The 16621-nt window shown below is 53.7% G+C and overlaps 1 protein-coding gene across 7 annotated transcripts in view; it reads right to left on the bottom strand.

The window, feature by feature from the left end:
* CNTFR (ciliary neurotrophic factor receptor) overlaps positions 1 to 16621 on the bottom strand; it is a 414593-nt gene that overhangs the window by 187610 nt on the left and 210362 nt on the right. For 6 of the 7 annotated variants that reach the window (XM_039545262.1, XM_039545268.1, XM_039545264.1 and 3 more), the window contains one exon: positions 3314 to 3395. In XM_039545262.1, the coding sequence (XP_039401196.1) occupies positions 3314 to 3395 (82 nt within the window). Of the gene's footprint in view, positions 1 to 3313; positions 3398 to 16621 lie in introns of those variants that run through there. The other variant, XM_039545269.1, reaches the window with a different exon arrangement.

The following is a 16621-nucleotide window of genomic DNA, read 5'->3' as shown; positions in this document are numbered from 1 at the left end:
TTATTGTGCTGTGTGTGCAGGACTCTACCTCTGCCTGTGCAATCGGGTTGGCTGCTCCGCCATCCACCCCCCTCGCTGTGTGTGACACCCTGCCCCAGCTGCGTGCCTGCCCTTGGAGCACTCCGGCCGTTGCAAGGGCACTAGAGGACACAGCTGCCCAGGTTTTCCTGGCATGCACCAATACACACATGTTCTAGCAGCGCAGTCACACACGCATTGCTGACCGGACACATGGCTGTGATTGTGATAAAAGCCACGTCTGTTGATTCTCCCTCCCCGACCTGGATTTGAACCAGGGAACATCAACATGAGCGGCTACCACTTGAGCTAAGGGAGCAATTTTGTTAGCTAGTAGCAGCAGTAGACTGTTATCTTCCACGTGGAGCAGCCACTAGAGGGGGATGCAACACCTGTTGTGAGTATGTTACACAGACTGGTCTAAAAAATATGTCTTAGGCAGCAACTAGAACACCCCTTAATCACTTCACAAAAAATACTAGCAGAGATACCTGACTGTGGCCCCTTGCCAGAAGGAGATTATCATCCAATGAGAGCAGGGCAGTCCCTGTGTCACATCCAGGGCTAAATGGGGACCGGGAAGAGTCAAGGGAACCTGGGGACTCCAGATAAGGACAGAGCTGCTTAGCCACAACCATCTCAGGAACCTCTGGCCTCACTGTTCAGGTGCCCACATCAATTATGGCTGCCTCGGCTTCACCCATCCTCCCCCTTCCAGTTCAAAATAAACATTGCTCAGAATCTATTTAGCTACACCGTCCCGTGAGGAGGCGTCCCACTTCTCTCAGTACTAACTGTATCCTGGGCTATCGCACACCTCAGCCTTGTAGGGAAACTGGTCCGGAGAACGGGGCCAAGCAGGAGACATTTCATATTTATATATTTAGGGCCAGACTTTGCTGCCCTTTAGTTGAGAGCTACCTTCCCATTTGAATAGTCCCTCTGAAATCCATGGGGCTATTCACCCAGGGCAGTGAGTCAGGGTATCAGAATCTGGCCCTTACTGATCTGTTTTCTATTTTTCTCACCATAGGCGGAACAGGCAGCCTCACCCCTAGTTAAGGTTGCCCTTCTAGGCACCTTCTAGGACGCTTGCTAATTGCTAGCGCTGAGGAAGTCAGGAGGGGACGCTCGGCCCAGCGTGGCTGTGAGCTCCCGTACAGAACGGCTTGTCAGAGTCTCCTCACTTAAGTATTTAGCACTAATGTATTCCCCCAAATGCTCCGTACGTTATTAGAGCTGAACATCCACTAATCACGTTATAAATAGGGAGGTGGCCGTTGCCAAGGGCTCTCTTTGCTTTCGTGGAGTCGGGCAGCCCCGCGTGCCGCTTCTCCTGCTTTTTCCTCGCAGCCTAGATTCCCCCTCTGGGGGTTTATTTAATAGGGTGTTAAAAGGGATACAGGCGCTCTGGGAATAGCCTGCGAGGGGGAGGGATACATTGGGGCACATGGGACAGGCCTGGGGAGCTTGGGCAGGAAGGGGGGGCACCAGGGTGTGGGGGAGGATATCGGAGGATTCTGCCCAAGTTCCATTATTCAGGCTTGAGATCCGTGTCCATGGCGTGGGTTGCTGAGGGGAACTTCTGGATTTAGGCCTGGTTTCAGAACAGCTCTGCCTTGCTGTCCCGCAGGGCTCCCCAGCTCCCTCTCTGAGGCCTCCAGCTCCCCCAAGGCTACAGGGTCCCCCTTGGGTTACGCCCCGGGGAGCAGGACCTGCCCTCTCAGAGTAGGCTACACTGCCGGGGAGGCCTCGGAGGCCGTGGAAGCTCTTTGAAGGCCAGGACGCTGCCCTTCGGGAAGCAGCTGCCGTAGAGGGACAAGACGGAATGACGCGCCCACTCCACAGCGCCAGGGAGGGTCGGAGTGCAGAGGGCACATGGCCGAAACCCTCGACCCCTCGGCTACCAGGCAGCCGCACACGAAGTAGAACTGTATCTGGCTCCCTGCTGTGCATATTCAGGGGCCTTGCATTGCTGTGTGACGCCAGCTGCCCGGGGTCACAGAGTCAGAGACCGAAGAGACCCACTTAGGGAAGCGTAAGGATACTGGATCCCGATCAACATCCGCAGAGAGTCCTTTAACTCTTAACAACCTACCCAGCCACGGTGTGCCTCAGGCCCCCTTCACCATCATATCTGTGCCTCACACAGTTTGTAGTGTCACACAACACCCTGGGAGCCAGGGAGTGCCACGGTCCCTGTTTTACAGCTGGGAAACCGAGGCAGCAACTGACTGAGTGACTTGCTCACGGTCACCCAGGAAGTCTATGGCAGAGCAGGGAATTAAGCTGGCGAGCACTCTAACCACTGGGCCAGCCTTCCTCCTGTGTGGGAGCCCAGGACACATGGCTGAGCAGGGCTGATTCCATCCAGAGGGGTCAAGGGTGCACACTCCCAGCCACCCCCCCCAATCACAAAGCTGCAGCTCTCCAAAGAAGCAAGATGGACAGGGCTGCAGGCTGGCCTACTACCCCGCACGAGGTATTTTCACACCGTCCTTTTGGGGTGTGGAGAAGCACCCCCCTCCCCAGGCTGCAGCCCTGCCTGCCCTGCTGACTCCAAGGGCAGAGCGTGTTTGGGGAATGGTGCACTCAGCCAAGATGAAATCCCTGGACCGAGAGCCACCCTTCCTCAGCAGCCAGGACAATACAAAGCAGCTGGGGTCCCCTGGGAAATCTGGCCCCGTCATTCTCTTGGTTACAGCTGTGCCCAGGGAATTGCACCGGGGTCTCGGGCTCTGCCTGCTGCTGTTGTGACGCGCACGCTCCCAGCGACGCCCTGCTCTCTCTAGAATGGAAACAGGCCCTGTTTATCTCAGCCACTGGTGATGGGGACTCAGCAGAAAACGACTCTGGGCATCACAGCAAGGGACAATGGGTGCATTCAGGTATGACTGGCCATGGATCACCCTGGCTCTCCCACGGGGGCACTCTCAAAGGCTGCAGGCAGTGTGCACAGAGGTAGGCGGTGGGGACACTCTGCGTCCCTGCACTGGTCCATTATGGTCACCCCCTTCCATTCGCCAGCGCCACCTCTATAGCAGCCGACGAACGCAGGGCTCATAGCCCAGTGCATGGCCGGGTGCTGTCCTCCTAAACGCAGCGGGGTGCGGAGGAGAGGACACGAAAGGAGATGAGACACACAGCCTGATACAGACACTGCAGATGGAGCACACAGATCGAACCGGGAGATAAGAGGCAGAGGACTACGAGAGATACATGATAAACAGGTCGTACGCTCTCGCAGAGACAGAATTCCTTGCGGGCCGGGGAGGGGGAGCTGTGATTCACTTACCCAGCTGGCTGTGCCTCTGAGCGTACACCATCACCACTGCGGCGAGCACCATGCAGCAGGCTGACGGGACAGGACTGGCCATCTGTGGAAGCAAACGAGAGGGACGGGTCATGGTTTGTCCATCGGGTGCGAGCGCTCTGTACTCAGAGGCGAAACTCAACCCCCAGGAGTTGGCACTGAAGCCACGCACCGGCGTCTGGCGAGCGGGCGCTGGGAGCTGGTGGCACTGTGTTGCTGAGGAGGAACGTCACTGAGGTGGTCCTAAATAGCCTGTGCGACTTTCCACTAGAGCGGGGGTGTGAGCTCTGGGCCCTGCCCACTGTTACTTTGGAGTAACTCCTGCGGCCTTTGATGGGAACAGCCCTGGTGTAGCTGGGAGCAGAACCGAGCACTTAGAAATACCCCTTACGCATTCCTATGGGCATGTTATTTTCCCCGTCCCCTTCTAAGCTCTGACATCCCCACCCCAAACAATCCCGTCGGGGGGTGTTGCTGTGCATTGTTAAGCAGCTGCAGCAATCCACACCAGAGGTAGATGCCTCTGAATGGCGTGGCAGACAAACATCAGAACAGCCACACTGGGTCAGACCAAAGGTCCATCTAGCCCCGTATCCTGTCTGCTGACAGTGGCTGGTGCCAGGTGCCCTGGAGGGAATGAACAGAACAGGGCAATTATTGAGTGATCCATCCCCTGGCATCCAGTCCCAACTTCTGGCAGTCAGAGATTTAGGGATACCCAGAGCGTGGGCTTGGGTCCCTGATCTCAGTAGCCACACGTTACAATCGTACTCCCAGAGGAAGTTTGGAATCAGGTCCTATTTATGAGCCAGCTCCGACGGCCTCCACTGCATCGCCCCCGGGAGCTGCACGTACCCAGGAGCCGGACCTAAGACATGAGAGGAGGTGACAGAACTCTGCAGGCACCGCAGACGGGGTGCTGGCCTGAGACCCAGGACACCTGGGTTCTGTTCCTGCCTCTGAACTGCTGGGTGACCCTGGGCAAGTCACTTCCCCTCCTGCCCTTTGTCTGTCTATTTAGATTGGAACCTCGTTGGGGCAGGGATTTTCCCTCATGGTGGATGTGTACAGCCCAATGGGGCCCTGACCTAGGATGGGACCGCCGGGTGCTACAGTACAAGAAATAACAAATAGAGACAGCAACAATCATTGCATGTCTCCTCCATGCATCTTTAAGCCCATGCTTCCCTCTGTAGTATGGATATTAGTCTATTAGCCACCAGACCTGTCCAGGACACTGCACAGAAGATGGGGTGACACGAGTAAGCCAAGTGAAGCAATTATCCTGCTCGGCCAGGCTGGGGGGCTGGTCTCCGTTAGTCCTGCATGTTAGGAGAGCCCCAGACAGCGGGGAAGAAGCAGGAATCGCCCAGGGAGCAGGAGCTGGGAGGAGAGGTGAGGGCACTGGGCTACGTTCTGTCTGGGGGGGGCGGGGAGCATGAGAACCGCCTGCAGATACAGACAGGGCCTTTCCCTGGGGAGAGGGACCAGTTCTATGGAGCAGCTCCATGCGGAAGCCATGGACCAGAGGTTCAGCGGGGAGCGAGGACGTTAGGGGAGCTGGGAGAAGGGTGGTTTGGCTGAAGAAAGGAGCTCCCTAGGGCTGGCGTGTGGGATTCCCCATCGCTGAAGACGGCTCCAGGCTGACAGAAGGATGGGTCAGAAGTGCCCCAGCCAATCCTGCCACGATGCAGGGGGACTGATGTGACAACCCACCAGCGGCCCCGCCTGCCCCAAACGAGTCTATGAGCCACCCCTCCCCTGGTGCCCCCTCGCTCCCAGCACGCCCGTTCGGCCTCATCGCAGGAGCAGCAGCCTCACTCCCCTCGCAGATCCTGTTTCCATCCCTTCCGCGCCCGAGACATGCAAGTCATCCACAGAGAGTTTTACAAGCTGCAAGTGAGTCAGTGCATGTGCTGGCTCCAGCGTGCCAGGGGCACCGCGCCATTTCAGGAAGCACGCGCCCCTCCCCGCCTGCACTGCCGTTCTTCAAAAGGGTCACTTTAGCTCGCTTTGACGTGCTCGGCTGGGGCCGGTGAGCTGGGAAAATGGCTCGGTGCAGCCAAGGGGCTGGGACCTCTCTGGAATGGTGCCAAGGCCAGGCTGTAGGTAATCCTGCCTACACACACCCAGGCCTGCCTGCTCCACTGGCCCATAGACACGTGTACGATGCCATCCCCATACTATCTATCCCCTGCTGTAGCAAACACACCGAGAGGACTTTGGGAAGTTGCTTCTTTAGAGCTATTTGCTTTGTGTCTGAGACTGTAAATGCGCTTGGGCAGGGACTTTCTTCTATTTGATGTGTGCGTACAGCGCCTGACACAACTGGGTGGGTTCCAGCCCTCAGGGGGGTGGGGGTTTAGGTCCTACTAGAATACAAATAGAAGGAAGGGAAGCAACTTTCCTGGCTCAGGCCAGGAGTGAAAACGAATCTGGTGGCTCTTCCAGGCCCCGCCGATCATGTCAAGCACAGGCTTTGGCACAACTGACGCACTCTAAGTAGACAGGTCCTAGGGAAGGTGATGGTGGCACAGCTGGGTGCATGTGTGTAAGAAAATGTCCCCCTCCACTCCAGGGCATCCCCTCCAGCATGCATGATGCTGCTTGACCCCCCAGCACGTCCCTTTCCACCAATCAGAGCTCCTGACCGGAAGAGCGGCACGCCAGCAAGGATGGTGCAATTCAAGCCGCATGGCTTGGCTGGAAGGTTTGTCTTGCCCGGGACTGTGCTGGAAACAATGTGAGACAGAGCTGTGCAGCCAACCACCGTCCCCGTTCTGGGTGCTGAAATCCTACCAGGAGCTCGGGGCTGCGGAGGGAACAGCCTGGCGTCTTGCTAAGTTGAGAGGGCCGTTGCTGGGGGCACTGGAAGGGCACCTCTCCAATCCCCCACACCAAGGTGGTGAAATAGGTCTGTCTGACGGTGGGTGTTGCATCACCTGTTTAGAATCCCCCCCCTTCAGCGGCTTGCCACCACTGCACGCTGTGGGGCTGGAACAATTTTGATACTAGGGTGCTGCTGATGGAAAACCAGATCTTTGGAATTTTGTTTTTTTTACCACTTGAAGCCCAGGGATGCGGCAGTGCCCCCAGCACCGCTAGTTCCAGCGCCACCGATTGCAGGGCAGAGGTAGGTCACTGCCAGCATGATGACCCCTCGTTATTTAACATTTCCTAGAGCTGCGTAGGTGTGAAAAAACATGGCGTAGAAGAGACAGACAGGCAGGGATGCTGTCTAAGGGCCTCAGGGGTAGGCGTTATTCCAGATTTACACCAAAGGGAGGGGAGAATCATGGCCCCATGTAGGTAATGAGGGGTGACACGGGCATAGGGGAAAGGCCAGGGTTAACCAGAATGATGTAATTAAAACCAGAAAGAGTCAAGGGGTGAAGACACCAGTATCCCCGTCACAGCTCCCTGCATCATCCTTTCTAATCCCCCAGTCCTCTGAGCAGAGAGGTAGGCACAGAAGGGTGGGGGTGTCTCTCTGCCCCAACCCCAGTGTGCCAACTCCCAGCGCTGAGCCAGGTTAGCCAAGCCAGCGCTATCCTTTGCAGGGCTGCGGAAAGCTCCACTCGGAGCAAGAGCCGAGCCGGGGAGCAATTGAGATTCAGCTGCAATCTGTGCCCGCGCTGCCTCCGGCGGTAGCGCAGCGATATGTCATCTCCTCAGCAGGGCTGAGGGACCAGCCTCCACCTAGCCCTCTGCACCCGTACGGCAGGCAGTGCAGTGCAGCGGGCGTCCTGGCCCAGAGAGCGGGAAGATGCAAGCGCTGCATCGAGCGAAACGTGCGTGCAAAGCACCAGGCAATCCGGGAGTCTGGTTTCGTGGTTCACGCCGGGGTAGACGGCGCAAACAGGGAAACTAAATTAGCCTCTTAAAGTCATTGCGAACTCGGTAATGTCAGGTGCCACGTCGGTAATGCGCAGAAGGTTTGTCTTGTAACACGGAACATGCTTATAGGCTCTTTAGCCATATGGCGTCCATTTAAACTCCTAACAGGGGAGCCGTAATTGGCCCAAACAGCAAAACATATTCCACATAAAACACGCAAGCTGTGGGAGCCCATCTGGACACAGCCTGGCATGTCACCACCAAGCTCCCATAGAGGGATCAATGGAAAACCCGGGGAAGGGGGAATCTTGGGGGCAGGGGGTTGAAGTGCCATGAATGAGCACAGAGCTTGCTCCTGGGGTTCACAAACCTTTCCCAACTCACTTCCCCCAAGCAGGGCTCACTGCTCTGCTGCGGGGCCGCCCGCCCGCCCGCCCGCCCTCCTAAGGATGGGAGAAGCCCCTGAAGCAGGCTGCCACCAGGTGACACCCTGCCTGCGCAGGGCACTCCAGCGGAGAGTGTGCTGAGACCTTACCAAGTCCTGCCGCAGACGTACCACTCTGCAGCATCTCGCCCTGGCCAAACCCAGCACTGCAGCCCCTCTACCTCCCCGTCCCGCTCCCCCGGGCTATAGTGGCCTGAGTGGTGACTCGGTCACACTGAGGCTCCCAGACCTTCCAGGGTAACAATGTCCCAGCTCAAAGGAAGGAAAACTCCTCTCAGGCACCAGTCCCTGCAGATTCTTCTCCCCTCTCCCGAGCTCTGCAGAGCAGGGCCTTCCCACGCCACCGCCCCTCCGGGTTCCATCGCTGGAGACTCTCCTCCTAGGCCTGCTGCAGGAGGCTCCTTCTTCCCAGCTGCCCTCTCCCTTCAAAGGCAGTGCCAAGGCAAGCGCTCCTTCCTGCAAGCCTCTCGGTGGTTCCCTTCCCAGAAACTCCCCACTACCGCACCCTCCCTGTTGCCCTGCAGTCCTTCCTTTCTAGGAACCACCTAACCTGCTTCTCCCAGTCGAATCCTTAATGACCTGATCCCTTCCAGGTGCCACAGAATGAGCTAAGTGGAAGGTGCAATCCACCCGGAGGAAAAGTGGCAGGGCAGGGCCCTGTATTTCTACACTGACTGACCACAGGTGCTAGTTCTGGCTCGTGCAGAAATGACGACAGAGCCCTCAAAGGGTAGCTGGCAGCCAGGAGACAGGCGGCAGCAATGTCCAATGTTGGAAGATTCACTGGGCTTTATTCTCTGTTAAATTAAGACCCTTTTTTGCAGCATCGAAGTGGCTGAAAGAGAAGTCCCTGAGAATCCCTCCTGCACAGGGGCATCCCGCCCTGTGCCCTCAGGACATGGCCAGAGAGTGTATGGCGATTCTCTGCTTCCTGGGAGCTAGAAAGGCAGAAGGTAGAGCATCCCTGAGGTTGCCGTCTCTCCCCTGTGCAGCCCCGGAACACATAAAGCCCCCTCCCACTCCATCTCTGGCCCAAGTTCAAGCAGAGAGTATCTGAGAGTCAGGTCCCGGGTGCCAACTGTGCCTACATTCTGACAGCACACGGCCAAGGCGTCCCACATTGTCTCCAAGGGACATTCAGTAAAAAACCCACATTAATTGCCTCAGCTTTCAGCTCAAGGTCACGTCAGCTCGGGGCTTGGTCTCAAGCACCTGCCGTGACAGTCCATTGCAGGGCGGCTGCCAAGCAGCAGCAGACACGGGAAGCCGGTGTGATCCAGCCACCCACACAGTGCTAGAGAGTCTATTGCACAACGTGTCGTTCAGCGTCCTGTGGGGAGCTGCTACACCAAGAGGGCCACATGCTTGTGCCAGGGGCTGGGTCATCAGCACAGGACTCTGAGCAGAATCATTGGAACTGAGGGCATCACTTGCAGGGGAGACTTAATTCCACTGATTTAGCCTCTTTCTCTGTTTGCCATTACGAGGGAGCGGGCTGAGACTGTCTTCCACTTACTCATTCTCCCAACAGCCTTTGAGGCTATTTATTGGCCTGGGGATGTTTCAGGGGCTGGTTCTGATGGTTACATGGTCTTCAAAATGCAAACGTTATTGGTTAGTTTTAAACGCACACAACTTAGGTCACATGTTTTTGGGTTTTGTGCCCTAAATGATCTGGGAAAAGGGGTGAACAGTGAGGTGGCAAAATTTGCAGATGATGCAAAACTACTCAAGATAGTTAAGTCCCAGGCAGACTGCGAAGAGCTACAAAAGGATTTCACAAAACTGGGTGACTGGGCAACAAAATGGCAGATGAAATTCAATGCTGATAAATGCAAAGTGATGCACATTGGAAAACATAATCCCAACTATCTGTACAAAATGATGGGGTCTAAATTAGCTGTTACCACTCAAGAGAGAGATCTTGGAGAGTCCTCTGAAAACATCCACTCAATGTGCAGCGGCAGCCAAAAAAGCAAACAGAATGTTGGAAATCATTAGAAAAGGGATAGATAATAAGACTGAAAATATCACACTGCCTCTATATAAATCCATGGTACACCCACATCTTGAATATCGCATGCAGATGTGGTAGCCCCATCTCAAAAAAGATCTATTGGAATTGGAAAAGGTACAGAAAAGGGCAACAAAAATGATTAGGGGTTTGGAATAGCTTCCATATGAGGAGAGATTAATAAGACTGGGACTTTTCAGCTTGGAAAAGAGACGGCTAAGGGGGGATATGACAGAGGTCTATAAAATAAAGAATGGTATGGAGAAAGTAAATAGGGAAGTGTTATTTACACCTTCTCATAACACAAGAATTAATGTGTCACCAAATGAAATGAATAGACAGCAGGTTTAAAACAAACAAAAGGAAGTATTTCTTCACACAAAACACAGTCAACCTGTGGAACTCCTTGCCAGAGGGTGTTGTGAAGGCCAAGACTATAACAGGGTTCAAAAAAGAATTAGACCTATCCTCCATGAATTCATCTATCAGTGGCTATTAGCCAGGATGGGCAGGGATGGTGTCCTTAGCCTCTGTTTGCCAGAAGCTGCGAATGGGCGACAGGGGATGGATCACTTGATGATTACCTGTTCTGTTCATTCCCTCTGAAGCACCTGGCATTGGCCACTGTCGGCAGACAGGATACTGGGCTAGATGGACCATTGGTCTGACCCAGTATGGCCGTTCTTATGTTCTTAATTGGATGAGCTTAATTCTTGGCGTTGGATTTCGGTGGTAGGATTCCCATGGTTTATCAATTCAAAAGTCACTTGCCATTCCTATTTTCTGACACTCACTATGAACTGGCTCCTCCCACAAACGTGCCTGCCAGTGACCTCAGTACTAGACCGGGGATCTCAAAAGTATTCAAAGTGTCCACCCCATCTTCAAGAGAGAGCATCTCATTGCACCTCCCGCCATTCGCCAACCTCCAATCTCCACCTCTCCTCCCATTGGACAGCACCCAGCACCACTTCCCTTCCCACTGGGGTCACCTTCACCCCACCCCACCCTTCACCACGCCCCAGCCTTCCTCTGCCTTCCCATCGGCAGTTGTGTAACAGCATGGTAGCTACCAGCAATTGCCTCTGGGATAAGAAACCTTATAGAGACATTTAGTGCATTTGTAGCTGCTTGGAATGTGATTTAGCAGCTGGAGGAAGTAGGCGCATTCCGCAGTGTGTGAGCAGCCAGCAGCCAGGGAACCTCCATGCTAGACTCCGGTGGGTGGCTGCTTTTGCTTCTGCATGAGACTACAGACAGCGGGTTTATTGTTCAGGCGTTGGACCTGCAGTGATGAGAACAACTGGACTCCAGCTCGTGCGTCCTGGTAGCACTTTACACTGACAAAGCACTGTGCAGACACGAATCCGCCCTAACCACCTCAGCAATGGCACGGCTCCCACACTGCAGCAAGAGTGTAGCGAAGCCATGGCCATCGTGCTGGGCCTTGATGGGACTCACAAGGGGGAATTCAGATCTGTCCTGGATCCCCCTGCCTCCTAGTGAGCACCGTTTGGCCGGGCCCTGCACAGCAGCTGTGAGTGATGCCACAGGCAGAGGGAGATGCAGGGGCTAGGCTCAGCACTGTGGATGTGCAAGGGTTGCTGCTTTGCACGGATCTTCTCTTGTGGCGACCACGCACATCTGCCGTGCCCCAGTGCAGCAGCTGGGCACACAGTGCCTGTGCATCCCTGTGCTCCTGTCACCCTGGGCGAATTTGGAAGGGAAAAGGGTGCGGGCTGAGCACAGAGCAGAGACAATGGGAAGGTCTCTCCCCTGTAGGATAAACTCGGCCAGGGGCGTGGCCCGCAGCCTGAGGGGGTGTGAGGTGTGGGACAGAGAGGGCCAATTCCAATGTAGAGCACGGCTTTGTAAAGAGCAGCGTGGGCCTGGCGGGCTCAGACCAGACTAGTGGGATGACAGAACAAGGAGCAATGGTCTCAAGTTGCAGTGGGGGAGGTTTAGGTTGGATATTAGGAAACACTATTTCACTAGGAGGGTGGTGAAGCACTGGAATGGGTTACCTAGGGAGGTGGTGGAATCTCCTTCCTTAGAGGTTTTTAAGCTCAGGCTTGACAAAGCCCTGGCTGGGATGATTTAGTTGGGGATTGGTCCTGGTTTGAGTAGGGGGTGGGACTAGATGACCTCCTGAGGTCCCTTCCAACCCTGATAGTCTATGATTCTATGATCTACTCTGGTATCCTGCATCCAGCAGGCACCACAGCCAGATGCATAGGAAAAACCATGACCCTGCCAAATCCACCTAATTGTGCAATGATAACATATGCGCGTGCGCGTGTGTAGAAGTCTCTTCTGACCTCTGCAGCTATAAGCCTGTGCCCTGAAGCGTAAAATCTGATTAGAGTCCCCTTATGTTAACTCACATCACTACCAGCTGGTCACCACGCGAGCCAACCCTTCTCTGCTGCCCATTCCACAAGGCAAACCCATATGCTCCCCTGCTAATCCCCAGCCACTCAGCCATTTAAAATCACTACTCTGACTCCTCTTGCTATGACCCTCGGGCCTAGCAGTCCCCCTGGGGCCCCGAAGAGCTGACAATTGAAATAAACAAGACAGACAAAGGGTGGGAGGAAATGATGGATGACCATCCCCATTTTACAGATGGGGAAACTGAGGCCCAGAAAGTTTAAGTGACTTACCCAAGGCCATACAGGGAGTCTACGAAACAGCCTGGAGTTAAACTGAGCTTTCCTGAGTCCCAGCCAGCCCTTAACCACACAGCCACCCTTCCTCTCTATACGCCTGTGTTGAAGCCATCCGTTGTTTTCAGTACTACAGCTGGCTGGAAAATATGGGGGTTTTCCTGCAGAAGATTTTGATAAAAATGATTATTTTTCATGTTTGTCAAAATTTTCTACGGAAAATGTTGATTTTTTTTAGCTCAATGTTTCGGCTGAAACCCCAAAACTTTCTAAGTTTTGAGCATCTGTTTTTTTGACACTCTATGAAAACGTTTCGTGGAAAACAGATCATTTACATACACCCACGCCCACACCCATACACATGCATTTTTGTTGAAAACCCTATTTTCTGTCCAAAAATAAAAGAGAGGGATACTTTTCTGCCATGCCGAGTAAGTGTCCTCTTGGGGGCAGCAGCGAAAGGAGAACATCTCTAGGTCTGGAGGGCCAGGTTGGAGACATCTCCAAAGGTTCAGAAAGACCCGTGGCTGAACCTCCTTAGACCAGAGATCTGATAGGAAATACCATGAGAGCAGCTTTCCTGGTGATATTTCTGCTACTCCAAGATTTTTTGTCCAGGCCGGAAATAACACAAAAAGAGCAGCCCCCCCACCCCGCCACAATTTTAGATGAAGCTGAAAAAATTAGGAAACTGGCAACATTAACCAAGGTTTTCTCAAACCTCCAGAATTTGTCTCCAGTTTTGAGGGAAGCTTAGAGCCAGTTCTGACCTGAACGAGCCCTCCCATCTGTAGCAGTGATTCCCCCAAGACCCTGGAATAAAAGCTTGGCTGCTTCCTTCCCTGACCCAATACCCCTCAGAGCCCCAAGGCTGTAGCACAGCACCCACCTGGACAGCGGGGCACTCCGGCTGCAGCAACCCTTGCTGCCCTGCCCTGCCCGAGTACAACCAAATCTCTGGGGGTGGGGAGCGTTACCTATTTGAATGCCCAGCGCATTCGCAGAGCTCTGCGCATCAGGATTGTTTCTCTTCAGCGTCTTCCCAGACCTGAAGGGTTGGTGGGAAGGCAAAGAAAATCCCCAGCACGAGGAGGACGGAGCACGTATGAACTTGCTGAGCCAGCCGGCAGGCAGCCCCCCAGGAGCTAGGGAGAGCAAACTCAGCCTGCTGCACGCCCTGCTCGCTCTTCTAGGTGTCAGACACACAGCGGGGAAGCAGCGCTTGCCGGCACCAATGACACGAGCCAGCGGCGCGCCCCGTCTTGGGGCATCGTTATCTTGGGTGCAATGGCCATGAGCCCCGGCTGCCCTCCACTGAACCTGCTCCTCAAAGAGGAGGCTGCTGGCACATGCTTCCTTAATTCAATCCAAATATGGTTCCAATATCTCTCTTGGTGACACTTCAGAGGTTTATAGACTCCAAAGCCAGAAGGAATCATTGTGGATTTCCAAGCTACAGACTCTCACCCAGGGAGTCTGCATTTCTGGGTCTCGTGATTCACTCTGGAGATGTGCCTCACGTGGGGCACTCGGTCTAACCCAAGCATATTTCATCTTATTTTAAATCTGTCAGGAATGGGCCGTTTACACATGGCTTTGCACCGGATTAACTAAACTGGTGCAAGTCTGTTTGGAGGCAAGGCCCTGGATTGCTTCTTTAAGCAAGGGGAAGCTGCTGATGGGGCAAGTGGAGAAGGAGAAGATGGAGCTCAGCTACCAGGGTGATGGGTGCAGGAGAACAGGACAGAATAGAGTGCGGAGAGGACTCGGCAGGGTTGTGAGTGAGACGAGATCAAAGATCCAGCCAGAAGGTGGAATGCCACTTTATCTATTGAACGAACAGGGCAGATGTCCTGCCCGGAATCTCATCGTGGCCGAATGTCAGATCCCATGCAAATTCGTAGTAGGGACTGAACTGGGGCCACCACCTCCTTTAGCAAAGGCCACTAAAATAGCTCGCAGATGGGAAGATGTGGCACTCGGAGGACTGGCTTGGTGACTTAGGAATGAAAGTCTCCATGACCCATTCTCCTTCCCCTGGTGCACAGAACTGCCTCTCATCCAACAGCACTGCAAAGGATCTAGTCTCTGACCACTGTCCGTATCATAGGACCTTTCCTCGACACCGGCTCATCCCTGGTCTCTGGTCACCAGCATATCAGCTCTTTCCTTGGCCTCCAGCTCCAACCACCTCTCAAGCTGTTTCTTTTGGGTGCTTCTGGAGACCTGTGTGTATTGGAAAGATGGACGAGGAGCTGCTAAGAGCACAACTCTCCAGGCCGTGCTGTACTAGTGATGGCCACACTGGGTCAGACCAAAGGTCCATCTAGCCCAGAGGGAACGAACAGAACTGACCAGCCAGTGGAGAAACCGTCTCAAACCTGCTCTGCACCAGCTTGGCTCAGACCATTCCTTCCATCTCTGACGCTCTCCGGAGTGGATGCTGGAGCCAGCTTGGGAGCCACAAGCCCTCACGGTGCAGTGCTCGGAATGCCAAACATCTACTCAAAACTGCCTGGGGCTGAATAGAACGTCCCAATCTCTCCGCTGTCACTCAACCGCCGTGCACTGCGTTCTTCTTCCCACCGGCAAAACGATGGAAGGGGGACGAGCGTGCAAACAGGGGGCAAAAGATGGAAAGGAGGGGAGGAGGGGAAGCTGTTTTTGGGAACCCGAAACCATCCAGTGTCATCTCTAGTTCTCTAAAATCTGCAGAGACACCCCAGGCTGGAAAGGGGGGAATAAAACCCTTGCCTGTTACCTTCTTATACAGGAGCCCTGACATGTCCCTCACAATAGGCCTAAAGGAGACCTAGCAGAGTCCCTGTCAGTCCTAAACCTCATTTTGTTGCTTAAAAGGAGAGAAAAGATGGGAATTATCGTCTTCCTAATACACGCTTCAGAAAGTCTTACCTGCAGGGTCAGAGATGCTGCCACTTGAAAGGGCTCCTTTAATCTCATTTAAACACCCACTGTCAGCACAACAATTAGAGCCAGCCTCCCAGACGGCTCTCGCCCAGAGGATTACAACGGCCAGCTGGAATTAACACACCTGCTGCTTTCCCAGGTGCCCCCCCCATACACACACTTCTAGAATGCGGGTTTGTTTTAAATGATCGGAGGGGAGGTGTCTAAGCAATGGTTGCAAATAAAGAGGTGAGTCCTCAGATTCTTACGTGTATTGCAGAAAGACCAAGAGATCCCAACCAAAAGCAGGCCCCACTCTCCTGGATCCTGCCCCAAAGAGCTTACAGTCTAAACAGACAAAGCAGAAGAGACTTGTTCCAGCTAACGCAGCAGGTGGGGGGGGGGGTGAGAGTCAGGATTAGAACCCAGCTCTCTCGACACTCAGTCCCGTGCTCTAACCACTGGACCACGCTACCTTATTTTAAGCAAATCAAGCTTCGACCCAGGGCCCTTCCAAGACAAAAGAGGGTGAGGGTGTGAGAGCTGGCGGGGGACTTCCCCAGGGGAAGGGGAGGGGAAGGATGTCCTTTTGGCTGAAACTTTATAGAAGCTTCCACAGGCCCACAGATAGATTTTGGAGAGAAAGTTTGGCCAGCTCTGTTCAGCTGTTTGGAGTAGAACACTAGCCTGGGCTTTAAGAATCCTAGATTCAGTTCCTGACTCTGCCACAGGCTTCCTGTGTGACCTTGGGCAAATCACTTCATCTCTGGACCTCAGGTCCCCATCTGCAAAATTTAGATTGTCAACTCTTCAGAGTAAGGCCTGACTGTTGCTTTGTGTTTTGTACAGCTCCTAGTGCAACGGGGCCTGGTCTGGGTTGGTGCCTCCCAGTTAAATGGTCATTGAAATAACACCACCACCACGTAGGAGAAGTTCTGGAATTGTCCAAAGTTCTAGTTAATAATTTGGAGAGAGGAAGAGCTACAAGAATGATTAAAGGCTTAGAAAACCAGCCTTCTAGTGATAGACTCCAGGAGCAAAATGTATTCAGCTTAACAAACAGAAGGTTAAGAGGTGACTTGGTTACAGTCGATAACCTACCTGAGGAATAAATATTTGAAAATGGGCCCTTCAGTCTAGCAGACAAAGTTTATAACAAGATCCAATGGCTGGAAGTTGAAGCTAGACAAATTCAGATGGGAAGTAAGGCACATTTTTAACAGTGAGGGTGATTAACCATTGGCACGACAGATCAAGGATGGTAGTGGTGATTACATCATTGGCTATTTGTATATCAAGTTCAGGTGTTTTTCTAAAAGGTCTCCAGTTCAAACAGGAATCACTTTGGTGCCAGGGCCTGTGTTCTACAGGAGGGCAGACTAGATAATCATGGGTTTCAGAGGGGTAACCGTGTTAGTCTG

Source organism: Mauremys reevesii, linkage group 6, assembly GCF_016161935.1.
Source record: "Mauremys reevesii isolate NIE-2019 linkage group 6, ASM1616193v1, whole genome shotgun sequence".
Classification (NCBI taxonomy): Eukaryota; Metazoa; Chordata; order Testudines; family Geoemydidae; genus Mauremys; species Mauremys reevesii.
The sequence above is the reverse complement of the archived record's forward strand: the minus strand, read 5'-3'. Positions and strand labels throughout refer to the sequence as shown.